Source organism: Anopheles funestus, chromosome 2RL (assembly GCF_943734845.2).
Source record: "Anopheles funestus chromosome 2RL, idAnoFuneDA-416_04, whole genome shotgun sequence".
Classification (NCBI taxonomy): domain Eukaryota; kingdom Metazoa; phylum Arthropoda; class Insecta; order Diptera; family Culicidae; genus Anopheles; species Anopheles funestus.
In genome coordinates this window covers 86,037,863-86,053,031 of record NC_064598.1, presented here as the reverse complement: position 1 = coordinate 86,053,031, position 15,169 = coordinate 86,037,863, and the positions used below count along the sequence as shown (strand labels likewise).

The following is a 15,169-nucleotide window of genomic DNA, read 5'->3' as shown; positions in this document are numbered from 1 at the left end:
GCGGCAGCCGTTGTGGTTTCGAATAAAGCCGGGGGGTTGGGGTACCATTTCCATTTACTTCTTCACCCTACCTATTAAGCTCATTTAGGGGTAAAAGAAGAAACAAATTTTAAACCAAAAACAAAACCAACCCCTCATATGGATAGTAACAACGAAAAGTTGAGCATAAAAATCCTATCCCCAAAAAACGTGACTCCATTGCAGCGAAGCAGTTAACCAACCGCAACCACTAACGAGTTTGCTTGAGAGAAAAAAGTTTCTGCTAAGTTAAACAAAAAAGCAAGAAAACTACACAAACATTAACAACCGAACGGGCCAGAACTTGTTTAATGCGGTCATAAAATCTATTTGTAAACACGATCATTTTTTGGGGAACGCACTCTAAGTCGTTGGATTTGTTTTTTCTTATTGCGGTTTATGGAGCATTCCTTTTGAATTGTTGTATTGAAAAACGTGTTACGGTACCCTTTTTTGTGTGCGTGTGTTTGAATTTTATTGGTTTTGTTTATTTGAATGTTGTAAGGATTTAAAAGTGGATTGTGTTGAGATTAAAAGCTTCAGCAGGGGTTAGGACATGAATGAAGCTTTTCTCAATAGATTGGAAAGAAACCGCAGATAAAATTGTTTGGATTTTGGGAATATATAATTTATAATTATTATTTCAGTGTCTTCCATAGCCCTAATTGATAGCCCATCTGTTTGAATCATAAATCGTATACGTAAAATACATACATACCCCAAGCCTGATGAGCAAACTAAATCTACACCAAAACGAAATATATATTCGCAGAAAGTCATGCTTTGTATTTGGTGGGATCAGAAGAATGTCATATATTACGAGCTGCTACCAAATTTGCCAGGAATTTAGAAAAAAAAGTTATAGTTTTTGATGAACAAAGTTTTTGAACAAGAAATTATCAATCAAAAAAGCTCCGAATTTTGAGTGAAAAATGCACAAAACTTTCACATAATATTTTTAAACCAATTTGTTAATTTTTCAAACATGTTTTTTTCCAAGCAACTCCTCTACTGTATAATAATCTTTACAGCCTATAAAAATACAAATCACGTATCGGTCCATTAAACTTTTATTAGCTCAAAATTTGGTCCGGACACTGAATCCGGTTTCGAAAAGATTTATGACAGATGTTGTACATGGAGCAAAAAGACATTGTACGCACATTTGTCGGACAACAACACGTGTGAAAAGGATTAGTAGCTCCACCTAGCCGTTTAGCTTAGTCGGACGAATGTTTTGTGTTATTGTTTCCTCCTGTTTTACCCTCTAGCAATCGAACACAAATCCTTACAGGCGATATGTTAGCAAATGTGTCATTGCAGCCAATCCCCAAAGCCTCATCTCTGCCGACACCCGAAACTACAAACCCAATCTAATCCCCCGTTGGTCGATGTTTAGTGGAGTGAAAAAATGTTGTCCTTCCACCAGTTCTCTCCCTTTTTTTCCACATGTCGGTTATTACTCCATCGTCTTACCTACCGGATATAACACCTTCACACGCCAGACGCTGGCCGATAGTTCGCCAAATCGTCGACCATTCTACGAGCATGGATCAGACCGACACGCACAACAGCCCGTCAAAGCGTTCCTGCCGGCGGAATTATTAATTAGTGGCGGCGAAAAATTGGTGGCAAAATTTATTTTTACGCACCACGCTGACTACTAGGCGAGGGAAGGTGTGTTGTGAGTGTTTGAAGTCGTGTTGTATACATAGATACGTTTGTCGGACGGATTCATTAAACGCGTGTTATGTTTGAGTTGGATATTTCTTCTAATGGTGAATGTTTTGACACTCAACTATTTAGATGAAAAGTGCGTGTTTTATAGAAATGTTATTTCAATTGAATTTTAAATGGTTTAAATTGATAATTGTGTGGTACATTCTACGATTTATACGTATGTTAACACATTTATGTATAGCGTTCATAAACATTAAAGTTGTTTTTTTCGTATGTCATTTAATTTGTTTTGTTTTCATTTCACGTCCAATGACAAGTTTATTTCATTCTAAGTTGTTTGATATACTTTTACTTTACAGCCGAAATGATTTATGCTTCCCGGTTTTGCGCTATATTATCAGGCCAAAAATTCACGCATGATGAAGTGTTCGAGTAGAAGTGTAGAAAAAAAGGAGAAACATTGAAATGCGTGTTTCGGCTGTTGGTGACATTTAGTATCACGCACATTGCCGGATTATAAAATATTCCTCACTTTGTATGTCATAAATTGTGTCACTTATTTTTGGAAACGAGTTGGTTTCCATTTCTCCCTTTCGGGGTTGTCGTGGTAGAATTTTCCCCTGGGGAGAAGGGGGTCGAAGGGTGGAGGGTTTGAAAATGGAAATTCTTTTTGGCATGCACGGAACAACAAAACCCATACTCATCGCGAGGAAGAACACGAAAGATCCATTTCTTCGATCGAGATCGATGACAAGTTTGACCATTTTTCGTCATCGTTTGTCCACACAGCTTGCCTTCGAAGACGAAATGCTGCCAAATGACGGTGACGACACAACACAAGGAAGGTTGCCTCGAGACCGAAACGAAACACAAGTTTTACAAGTACGATGTAAATGTGCGTGATGGGGCAGGGTGTATACCTACCGCACAGACAACTATCGGGAAACAAATCAATCAGCTGTCAGCGGGGCATCGTCTGAACAAGAGCCGTTCAAATCACTGTCACCGTAAATGTCACATTGTCCCAACGAAGGTTTTTTTGGTATGTATCTTGTCCCCAAACCCAAATCGTTCACGCCAAACATGCCTCGATCACGCTTGCGATCGATTTTACTGCGGTTTTAGGTGACGAGAAAAATGTAATTTGTGATGGTCAACGATGGAGCAGAGGGCACACACACACACACCCGCTTGCTGATGGGAAGGATCAACCCACAGTTTTTGGTTGTTTGGACGAACGGTACAACATGGGTGAGACACATAATCTATCGTTAGTTTGCCGATAATCGACGTACCATAGGAAAAGGTCAACTGATAGGGAAGCCGAGAAAAAGCAGAAATAAAAGATACAGAAAAACATCCTAGCACAGGATGGTCAGGAACTCGTACCGCTCGGAACATTGCAGCTTAACATCTTGAAGCTGAAGAAACGCTTTTATCGGACAAGAGTTTTTGTTAGCTTTGTATGCAACCCGTGATGATTTTGTAGACGCAATGGACAATAAATTGAATCAGATCCTTCGATGTTCGGATTTTGGGAACCTTTTTTCTCTAACCAACAAATAAATGAACGAATTCTGTAAGTTATGGTGTGAGCTCGCACGGTTTTATCGTTAACCTAGCGGTTTTTTTATTCCATTTTTGAAAATCAAATTGGAAAGGTTATTACGAAAGGGTTAAGATTGAAATTACTGTTTTCATAAATTAAATTTCAAATATAGAATTATTGTTGGAGATTTGGGGGTTGAAGATGACTCGGAAGGTGTACCACAAAGATTTGACTTTTTTTCTTAAGAATGGCCAGGCCGTATCAAATTATTAACACCAAATTTATTTATCTCAAAATCTTAAAATCAATTGGAAGATTTAGTCCGCTATTTGTCTGATTAAAATTTAAACCACACTCTATCTGACGAGTTCCAGTGGGATCTTTCGAAGTATTTCGTTTGACATGTTAAAGATTCGGCGGCTCTTTAAAGTATGGAAATTGATATGGACTCTCCAATTTTGAAGTAAGTTTATTGTTCATGTGTATAATAATTCAAACTCATTGTTGTTCGAATTTAAACCACTGTATTTAAACTCTGGCATTCCTAGGTTATCTGCCACATTGTTCAATATCTGTTTTAGAACTGAGAAAAAAATGATTCTTGAGGTTTGGAACTTTGAATAGTGGTCGTCTATGATCAATAGGAAATAGATAAAATCTTGGGTGATGACGAAAGCTTTCAATCAACTTTTGTCTTGTATTTAGTCAATATCAATTTAACCAGCCTTATAAAATAAGATATCCTTCAGAACCATAACCAAAAAAATATTACAACTGTTCGAATACTCCACCACTGAACACTAGCATTAGCAACATTCTAAATACAACGATATTGCCACATCGTACTTCAGTACATTTCAAATGTCGTTTTTAACCGTTCCTTCAAAACCCACATTAATGGGTGCCTAAACCATGCCTCACTTAACATAGATATCATCGTGCATCGATGTTGCTTGCCGTTGCTTAGTCGTACAAAGCATTACAGTTTAAGGGTTCAAAAAGTCAAAACATGCACGCACCGCGCAAACAACGACGGGACGGCACATTCTCTGCCCATAGCATTGACATTTACAATTTGCCGTTAGCTTGTACGAAAGCCTAATCACGCTCTCACCCGTGCCTGAACGGACGCGTGTTCCCTGGGCTTTTGCAGCAATATGCAATATCTCGCTGCATGATGTCATGTTACATCGGCGAGGTGCGTTTTTTTCTTCTCCTATGAGCACGAGGCTTTTCCTCCCGCTGTGCTGGAAAATGGGTTAAAATTATGCAAAATTTTACGCTTGTTAAGAGAGGCATTCCCGAAACGGCTACGGTCGTTTGGTGTGTGGGAAAGGAAGCTCATGTTCGTGATGTGATGGTGAAGCAGAAGGAGGAAAAAATAACCATTACAGCAGCTTCTATTACTTCACTTTCTTTCTTCGCTGAAAGTGAGAAAAAAAGCCATACTACCGTGGCTTAAAGTAGTGCACAGGTGAGAAGATAATAAAAAAAACAGAGTAACATTGAACCAAAGTATATTGAAAATGTAGCACCTACAAGCTTTACTTTGCATACAAAAACCACACACCGGCAGAAATAGGCAGCTTTCGTGTGGATTTCGGGTTGGATTACGGTCGTACGGAGAAGAGGTTTAAGTGATTGCAAACGATGCGCCCCGGGTTTCTATGAAAAGCCGGGTCCAGCGTTTGTGGTGCCCTATTAGTGTGTACGAGCATGTTGGATAATTAGTATCGTTTCTGAGCTTTGTGGGGTTTTTGCGGATTATAATCAAAACCGCAGGCATGGTGATGGTATTTACCAAAACCGCTACAGTGGTAATAGGCTTTCAAGCCGATGATTTCTACTGAATGAATTTAGTTATGGAAGCTGATTCGGAAGAGGAAATGGGCTAACAAAAGCAGATGCAATCGAATTGTATACCAATCGATAGGTTGCTAGATGCATGTGGTACAAGCTAATTGCTTGAACTAATGGTGAAACAGAATTTGGCATATTAGATGATTGAAGAGAGATTTTACTACAGGGTGTTCTTTTGCTAATTTGCTGGGTAGATATTCAAGTTTCAAATTTTAGATTTTATTATAATATTTTAGGACTTTTCGAGTGGCACTCCCAATATTTGAAAAGCAAAGCATAATGTGCCTTCAAAACATTTGTTAATCCATTTAGTTTTATATCCAAAAATATTCCCTCTAAATTAAATCATATGTTATGGCATTCAAACGTTTTATTACCTTCGTTTCCTCCCAAATCTGGTCCGTAACACGAATTAACATTTCTAATCACAACAAGTCTAAAAAAAACAACCCTCAGTCCATGAATCGTAAATGTCACCGGTGATAAAATATTTAACGCTCCATTATCAGAACCAAAGGCGCAAAGAATGAGGTTTTCCTTTCGATTTCTTCACCATCCGAAAAGTTCCGCGAACGGTAGTTTAAGATAGGGCTGGCACAAAAAAATATCAACCAAATTACGTGACTGAACGGAAGTGAGCGATCGAGCTGAAAAAAAGCAGAAGAAAAAACAAACTTTTTGTTACAGGAAATATCGCATGATACACCGATCGTTTGCGGGCCACCGAGGTACCAACGAGATGGGACAAAGTTATGTTAATTCGGTCCAGTAGAGGCGATACAGCTTTCCCCGCCAAAAAAGCCCCACGGCTAATCGAACGGAACGGGCTGTGTACGCTGGTACGCCGGGTTTTGTAAAATGTAAATTTAGCAACAAAAGGCTTAATCTGATCTACCGAAACCCTTCCGGTTGTATGATCCCAAGCTTTGTGCCACGAGTTTTGGGTTTTTGGTAAAGTAGTTTAGACTTTGATACGCTTATTCCGCAAAGCAAAAACCACATGGGAAATCAGTAAAGGCAAGAAACTTCTTCAAAAACGAAAAGGTTTAAGAAATGGATGAAAAAAAAGGAAAATCGCAACATGCATGAAATAATGTTGCGAAACCAATTTTCTTCTAACGGGCCGTTTCCGGAATGACGAATGGGTAGCACATTGCTGGTTAAAAGTAAAAAAAATACATCGAACTGCGCCGTTACTTGCGACGGGAAAACTATGATCTGTCCTATGCGTGCCACCACTCATCTTAGATTCATTTTGCGATGGAAACTGTTGGAAATTTTATTAATAAACATGCGTCGCATTGAGGAGGAGGAAAACGAGAAAACTGCATGTCGCGCAGCATGGTTGTGGTGGCTAAGTTTTTTTTCGAAAAAACAGTAACAACAATCTGACCGTATTGGCCATACGCAAGCATAGGTTGTTTGTTTTTCTTATTTTGTTTTTTTCTTCTTCTCTCCTATCTTAGCACTTACCTATGGGAAAGCGGAAAATTGTATGGGAAAGCATCGTCAAGAAGCGGGAAGGAAAAAAATTCAATCTCGCGTGCGGTCAAAAGTCATCTAAATACAAAAAAAACGCCATTCCGTCCTGGAGTCTACGGGAAACGCGAAGGTTTTGTTGAGGGTTTTGCGAGAAGTGGCGAGAGGTGCCTCACGAAATCAGGTCACTTTTTGATATCGTACCGATGATAGTGGGTGAGGTTCTGGGGGAAAAGATGGAGGAAAAATATTTATGCACAAATGTTAATGAACCGTGCAGCCGTTGAGAAGGAAGATGGTGCCGTTATGCATGTCGCACGCCGAGGATGTTTTTGGGTTAAGGGGTGCGGCGCAATATTACTAACACTGGCAAGCACACAACTAATGTTGATGTTGTTGCTGGTGCTGCTACCTACTACGCAACGACACTGTTTTACTTCCCAAGAGTAAAACGTTTCAACCCACTTGGAACGATCTGACGTCAGACGGTGTAGCAGTGTGCAACGAAGGCAAATGCTGATATCCGGTATATAGGAATAGTGTCGCCAGTGGGGCTGTTTGGATTTTTGGTAGAATTCTTCGTTTTTAGTTTTTGCTTTCATTTTAAAACGCTTGTTTTCTCGTTTGCATATTGGTGTATCACTTGAAGGCGCATCGCCGATGGTTGAGATTTCATTTCTTGACGACTTAAAGAAAGGATGGTCAGTAAGAAAGAACTATGAGGAAAAACACAATCATTTTTATATTTTTAAAAGATTTAAGTCAAAATCAATTCTTGTCTCAAATTAAGTTATTCCTTAAACAATTTTGTGAATTAGGTCCGCTTCGTATTGTTAGATTATTAACCGAATATTCTGGATGAAATCCAATCTAGCAACATCATAGTATTAAACTTGTCACTGAAATTCAACCAACATGGAACCGCCCTTAAAATCTCAACTATTCGATGAATTACTTCCATTATTTATGTTTCGTGGCTTATTCGTAACTGACAATCTTTTGGACGATATTTGACAGCGACCAGCAACAGCAGGCAGCTCTCCAGCATCATTAGTTTTCGCTCTCATTAACCAACTTGCCGGTTGTCACTTTTTGCAGACTTAGAGAAACGACCGTCCCATTACTAAATTAGTCCACACCTAACCGCAGCCATACTGACCTTCGACAATTGTCACCAAACCCCGGCCAATTTGCCACCCTCAAATCATCATATCATACCAACCTTTCCCAACCTTTCGGTCAGCTTTCCCCACATCGGATGCAATGTTTTACCTGTGAAAAGTTTTGATGAATGACAAAAGTTAATTACGGTGACGGGGTGTAGAAATTGTGCAACGTTCAGCTCGGTCGCTGACATTTTAGTGGCAGGAAGATTAATTGGTATGTCACTCGCCGTCAGCCAAAGATCGCTAGGTGTCGGTAGTTGAAATGGTTTAAGAGAGGGAAAGTAATATGGAGATAAAGAGAGAGATAGAGAGAGCGTGAGAGAAATAAACAAGAAGAAGCCAAAAAAACTGAAGCGAAAACTCAACCCATCATGCCCATGGGTGAGAATTGATTGGAAAAGATCGCCTAGGGTAAGCAAGGTAATGTAGGAATGGGGTAAAATTCGGTCAACCAGTCAGTTCGAATTAGCGTTTAATGGTCGTTCGCTTCCGGGACACGTCCAAACGTGCGTCGAACAAGATGCATATTTTGACCTGGTGTGACTAAAGCACGAAAGACATGACGGTACTTTCCCTTTCCCTTACGAAGCCATCGACACTTCGCTTCGAGTGGCCGATGAGATTTTGAACGAGCGTGCGGGAAAAAGTGTCAATTTTGCTAATGGTGACACTGACAGGGTTCATCGTGCGGGTTAATGGTGCGTTTAAAAAGTAATTTAAGCCGTGTGCGCGACACCGAACGGCGTGACGTGATATTGGTATGATCAGGTGGCTACTTTGATGACGTTTCTACAAGTGTCGATAGTGATGACGGCGTTGTTTTTGGTTTTCCCAACAGAAGGCGCTACTGACGAAATGTCAAACCTGTTAGTATTCACTGTTAGTGTATGTAGCTGTCAATAGCTTGAGATCACTATTTTGTTAGTGCTCCAAAATGGTAGCAGTGTTACTGATCAGTGTTAATTTTAGATTTAATTGTTTGTTTATCCTTTTGTTAATGAGGTGTGTCATTATGAATTTGAGGTCTTGTTAGGTCAACTTTTTGGGAAAGATGCTAATTTTTGCTATTTAGTATACCTCTATTTTAAAAAATACTAATTATGTTACCTTTTGAATGATATAAACCACATGCTAAGCCTTAATCAACCCCTGTATACAGTTTATTACATAAAAAACTTTTAATAATCAACCGCAACAGGAAACATATTTGTTTCTCCATTTCCTTTATCCATCTATTTCCTTTACCTCCGATCTACCCTCGCCCAATCAGCGCTAATTAGCAATGGTTTGTTACTGATGGTAGCTCGCACCTTCCTCTACTACTCTGCCGATGAAGTTCAAGTTTGCTCGGAAACTGTGAAAGTAACCACACCGGGTCCCCATCGTAAATGTAAACAACAGTAATTAAAAAATGGCTCCCGGCATCATCTCCCGGTTGACCATTTTATTACAAACTGCTAAAGAATACCTTTTAATTAGGGAACATTACCGCACGCGTGCAGGCACACCTGTGCCGACCTTAGCCAGCATGTAAATTGGTGCGAAGAAGACAAAACAAATGCATCTTACCAAGCAGATCATTTGCCACTTCCCAAACATTGGAACCGGCAGCCACCCCGTCACTTGTGCGCGAGTGTGAATGTATCGCAGGCTCGCTAGTGCTCCAACGTTTGGATTAACCTTCACGCAACGCACCATATGGTGTGGGTTTCTTTGCGAATTCAACTCGAGTTGTCTGTGTGCGCTGCGTGAGCTCTATGCGATTGACAGAAATGGCCCTGGTAGGGTCTGTTTGGTGGTATAGTAAGTGTGCTAGGGTTAGGGTCACCCGAAAACCGATGAGCTGGCTCGGTCGGTTGTTGTGGCTAACGTTCCACTACTGATCAACTTAGTATCCGGACGCAGAAGTGAAGGTACCCAATTTGCCTGATGTTGATCGATAGGGGTAGATGGTTTGTGAAGTCATGGAGGTACCAGGGTCAAAATAACTGCTGTTGCTACTGTTATACGAAATTCTTTGATTGAATAAGCAAGAACTCTCGATTATTATTCGACTCGAGGAGAACCTAATGTTTCGCCCAATTTTCGAACTAAGTGATAAGACTAGCATTGTATCGTTCTGTAGCAAACAGTTGTAGTTTGGCAATCTGCAAACCCTCGAAAAAAAAACGTGGCGCCGATACACACCGTACGGACGTCGACGGGTGACCAAAAATGTAAACAAAAGAAAGGTCAATAATAATGATCGATTAATAAAAACATGAATCAAGCGCTGTTCACCTTGAACTGGAACTGGTCCGCGTAGGGTAGCCGTCCCTTTCTGACGCACGATTCGCACCCTTCCCGCGCGTATGTGTGCGCGTACACCGCGGACCGGTGCGCCTTACGCAATAAGGTCTCTCTCGCTGCATCTCACGCCACGGCGTCGAGGTGCAACAAGCTACATGCTGTGCTGTCGTACAACTACAAACCCGCCAGCAGTCGGGTTGAAGAGATTGTCCGCCAGAAATGGATGCCGTGTCGCTTGGCACCATCCTCAACCGACGGTTGGCTGGACGACACGTACCGGTCGATTGGGGTTTTTGTTTCAGATTTTTTTTTGAAGTTCTTGCGCCCAAACGCATGGTGGCATGTGTGGAGCCAATTTCATGATGTTTATGCTTCTCAACGGATACTTCTTCCACATCGCCACAAGATACATCATTTTCTTTGCTCCAAAATCGAACATCCGTTCAAACCAAACAAAAAAAAATTGCCTTACGTGAATTAAGCGTAATTATGAATCGTTTTGCTGCAATTTGCCCTCGTCTCTGATGGAGCGTCATAACTCATGAGAGGCATTTAGCAAAAAAAAAACAAATATGCACACCTATCCGCTTTTCTCATGTTTCTTCGATTCTCTTAATTACAGATTATTTTGACGACAAAGCTGCTAATTCGACGGAATCATCGGCACCCGGTCCAGAAGTAGTGGTGTCCCACCAACGATCCATCCATCACAAGGGCCGACAGGTTTTAGGTGTGTACGTTGTGGTGCTTCTAGTGACACGCGTCAATGCTCCATCGGTGGCAAGATGATGCCGGAACTTGAAGTCCTGCGCGTGGATCTTCATCTTCCAGATGTGCATCGACGTGCGAGTGTTTCAGCTGAGTGAAAGTGAAAGCACACCGTACAACCAAAATACATCCATAGCCATCAGTATACGTATGTGGTCACCGTGACGCTACTGGCTCCATCCCTCTCCCTTCACCACTTTGTGTGTGTGTGTGCGTGCACCCCCATTTGTGTGTGTGTGTGTCAGTGATCTTCGACAGTGTGTCGGTCGGCCGTCGGTATGGCTATACGAATTATTAACCATCAAACCGTGGTGAAGGGGCACGTAGTGCTGGTACTGTTGGTGCTGCTACTATTTCAAACCTGTCGCCACCGGGCGTACGGGCTCACGCCAACGGTGCAGACAACCGGCCAGACGAAGATCATGCTAAAGGAGAGCCTGCTGATACCGTCGATGGACCCGGAGAAGGAGGCCAAGGCGATGTACGAGAAGGCACTGCAGCAGTACGGCATCTACGGCAAAACGCTGAAGGAGATCTGCAAGGCGTGGGTCACCCGGGGCTGCCAGTGCACCGGTACCAAAGAGGAGGTGACGCTCGTCTGCCGTGCCATCGGGCTCGACACCATACCGGCCGATCTGCCGACGGAGCTCGTCAAGCTGTGAGTACTCACTATCAAACCATTATCAATCGCGTGCGTAGAACTAGTTTCGTTCACCGTCGTTGGCAGTCGGTGCCGTTTTGCGATAGGATATACGTTTCTTTCCCATTGGTTGTGCAGGTCAGAAGATTAAACAATACGTGATACTGTCGAGGTTATCTGGTGGGAAGAGTTATCTATCCAGCAATGGGAAGTTGACATGCGCTTTTTGAAGTCAACCTCAGTGGAGATACTTCACCATACATTCGGAAGTCGGTCAAATCAATTCGTCTTCTTTCGTAAGGGTATATTGTCGGTTGTGTCGGTTGTGTCTGGTAAATCTCAGCCAAACAAACGTAACCCAGACACATTCTTTATCTGCCCTTTTTCGGCCACCCCAAAAATGTATGTTGTTATTCCGTTCGTAATAGACTCCAAACGGTGGTTAGCATGGTGTCTTTTTCACCTGGCAGTGTACAGTGAAGCTCAAAAATCACACCATCAACGATCGTCAGCCAGACACACCGATTAACGGTGCGATGGAGAGCCATGTCACCTGGCACTAGCAAAGGGTCGGTGTGTGTACGGGCGTGTAACATTACACGTTTCTTGCACCATCAACCGACCTAACTAATGCACACCGTCCGCCCGTTGATTCACACCGGCTGTGAGCGAAAAATGCGCTCCCTACTGCTGCTGTTGCTGAATATCGGATTCTTGTTGGGCCTCCCACACGGTCCTCCACCACTGCCCTTTTGCCCGACCATTAGTCGTTTGGTTACCTTCTTTCATCTTCTTCTGTGGTCCATGTGGCCAAAAAAAAACGCAACTATTCGTCGCCACTTTTGTGTGGCGTAGCTAAACGAAACAACAATGCAACGAACTCATTTTTCATAATTTTCCATCCACCCACCGAAGTAGAGGGAGGGATCTGTATGTTGGTCCGGATACCGTTTCCAAGCGTCTGTAGCCGTCTGTTCCCGAATCGGGGGGTAGGGTGTCTATTTTTAAAAAAGCGCCAAACGAAAGACAATTTAACGGCTTACACAGCGGCGCCTGCATGAGTTGTACCGACACCGGGACACCCGGATTGTTTGTGGTTAGAAGTGGGTGGCTGGAAGAGTGGGTTGGTTTCCACCAAATTGAACGGCGGGTTTGACTTTTGCTTAGTCACATTTAAACAGGCATGAGATTTGTCTTCCCTCCCTCAAAAGGGTTTTTTTTTTGAGGCCCTTACACTTATTAGATGATGATCTTCGGTTATGCTGAGCAGCTGATTGACGATGACGCGAGGGAGTTGGATTATGCTGATTGTAACTGACGGTGCTTCAACATGAACCAATGGATTGAAAATTAAAATTCATAAAGACATGAAACATTCGTTCAAATTATTGTCCCTTTGTGTAGAAATAAGCATCAATTCATCGAAATACCAAGGTCTCATCATTGACATTCATTTTGCAGCTATTTATGCATACTACCTCCTCAACGACCATAGCCCATCTGCTTGCGATGACTCTTTTAAGTGACAAAACGTGACTTGTTTTACCATTTCGGCAACACAGTGTTTTCTCTTCTTGTAAGACGTACACCATATGGTGTAAAGTTCCATTCTTTAAGTCGTTTTGCTTATCGTGCTCTGCAAAGAAACGTTTTTCTTCTTTCCTCCTGCAACACCAAATAAGCTCAGTGTCACTCATACGTATATTTTTTCTCCCCCGTACAATGTTTCTAAACAAAAATGACGCAAAACCCAACCGTCTTTAACGCAACAAACTGTGTGGATGTGTGTGTGTACGTTTGAGAATAAATAAACATGATTAGCACACAAGCTCGCAAGGATCTCATAATACTCACGTGTGTACCCACCGAACGATCCCCGAGAGACAATTTGCGTTCGCATCAGGGCGGAATAATAGGTCCCGGCATGCTTGGTTACCGCTGTGACAAGAATGTCTAATTTGACGGACTGATGACCGGATTGCCAAACTGCGTCCCGGTATCGCTCATTTGCGCCAGAACGCACCGTGCGTATTCTAGGTTCGTATAAATAGCACACCAGCTACGTACAGCGGCATGCACTATATCATCGTCGAACAAAAAAGTGTGTCACGAAGAACGAAGAGGATAAGGGTGGGAGCATTTTTTGGACCTGGAACGAAAGTTTGCTGCTAGCCGGGTGATGAAGTAATGAGGTTTGAATAGATTGATATGAGATGTTAATTATGTGGTGCCACTGTTTTCGGTTCACAGTCGGCTGCAGTAGAAGCTGCTTCTCTTGTGAGCAATTAGCTCCCATTATGGGGGTTTACGTTTTGTGGCCCTTCTGTACACCATAAATTCGTTCACTGCACTGTTATGGCCTTTTCTGTTTTTCATCGCTGAAAACAATCATCACAACGCGCGCGCCATGGTGGAATCAAAATTTATGTTTGGCAAAATGTTTTGAATGTTTAGCTTATTATGCGACAGAAAGAGGTACGCCTGTCGGTGGTTGCGCCATATCAAGGCTTCCGTTGGCATGTGCTGTGATTTACATACAATAATCTTTCGGAATAGAAATCCAACACGTTCCAATTTATCCAGCATGTATAAATAAACCACCCCGATCGTGCTACTGTCATCCTCGCCGCAAACCGTTCCTTATTATGGTTTGACAACATTCAACATGCTTCTGACACTTGGCAAACAAATCCAACACACCGATGCTTTTTCGGATTCTATTCACCTCCATCAAAAGGTGGCATCGGGTTTTTTTAGGGGTAATGTTAGCTTCATCCCTAACGTCAACAAGTTGGCTATTCGACTTTAAGTGAGAGTATCCTTCGGCAATTGAAGGAATCTTCGAACCTGAGCAAGGTATAGTGTGGATTTGTTTGCAAAAATGATTGATAGACACCCGGTATACTGTTGGATGGTTGGTTCCCTCCAAACGATACACCTTCTTAGCTCAATCGCGTTATGCGTCTCACTATACGCGCGGCTCAATAAATCAAACATCCAGTACTATGGAACCGTTCAGATCGGCAATGCAGCAAACAAAACAAAAAACAAACTACCTTTTCCACGTTCGAATGATGATTTGCCGATAGCTTTATTTATCTCTCGTGGCTTTTTTCCTGCTTCACTCATCTTGCGCGAAGCGCATAGAACAAACCATTCATCAAACGCCGCACACAACAAATAAGGGCTTCCGTTTCGCTAATCATAGCGTTGCAGTAACACCCGGTACCGGTGGCACTCTTGTCTGTCTTGCAGGTCCACTTAAGGAGCTAGTGGGCCGGCGAGGGCAGAAAAACTTCGCCCTCTTTCCCCGTTCGTGGAAAATTCATTACACACATTCTACGGTACATTCCTGAGGCCTCCATAAAGTGGCACATTCGATACAAAATGGTCTCACCCCTATGGTTGTTACGTGTGTAAGCTGGGGGCGAAGTGGTGAAGGTGATATGTGGAATGGAATGTGGTGACAATTTATTTGAAAAGCAAATGAATTCGAATTGCTTTGCTTTCGTACGATTGATATGGTATCATTTTTTTACTGTTGCTGTCCCACCCCAAAAAGAAGAAAAACGTAGAAAAACACAGCACAGTTGCTGATGGAGTTGAATCAAGTACATAGCAAAAAAATAGACTAGAATTGAATTCTAGAAATGGGCAATGTTTGATTTCGCAAAATAAATCGACCGTAAGCACCCTGATGATGAGTTGAAATGGGAGGAG

The 15,169-nt window shown here is 42.2% G+C and overlaps 1 protein-coding gene across 1 annotated transcript in view; it reads left to right on the top strand.

The window, feature by feature from the left end:
• Positions 1-15,169, top strand: part of LOC125761191 (follicle-stimulating hormone receptor) — a 98,549-nt gene that overhangs the window by 22,913 nt on the left and 60,467 nt on the right. Inside the window, exon 3 of the mRNA XM_049422100.1 lies at positions 10,664-11,467. Coding sequence (XP_049278057.1) covers positions 11,088-11,467 — 380 coding nt within the window. The 5' untranslated portion in view covers positions 10,664-11,087. The remainder of the gene's footprint in view (positions 1-10,663; positions 11,468-15,169) is intronic.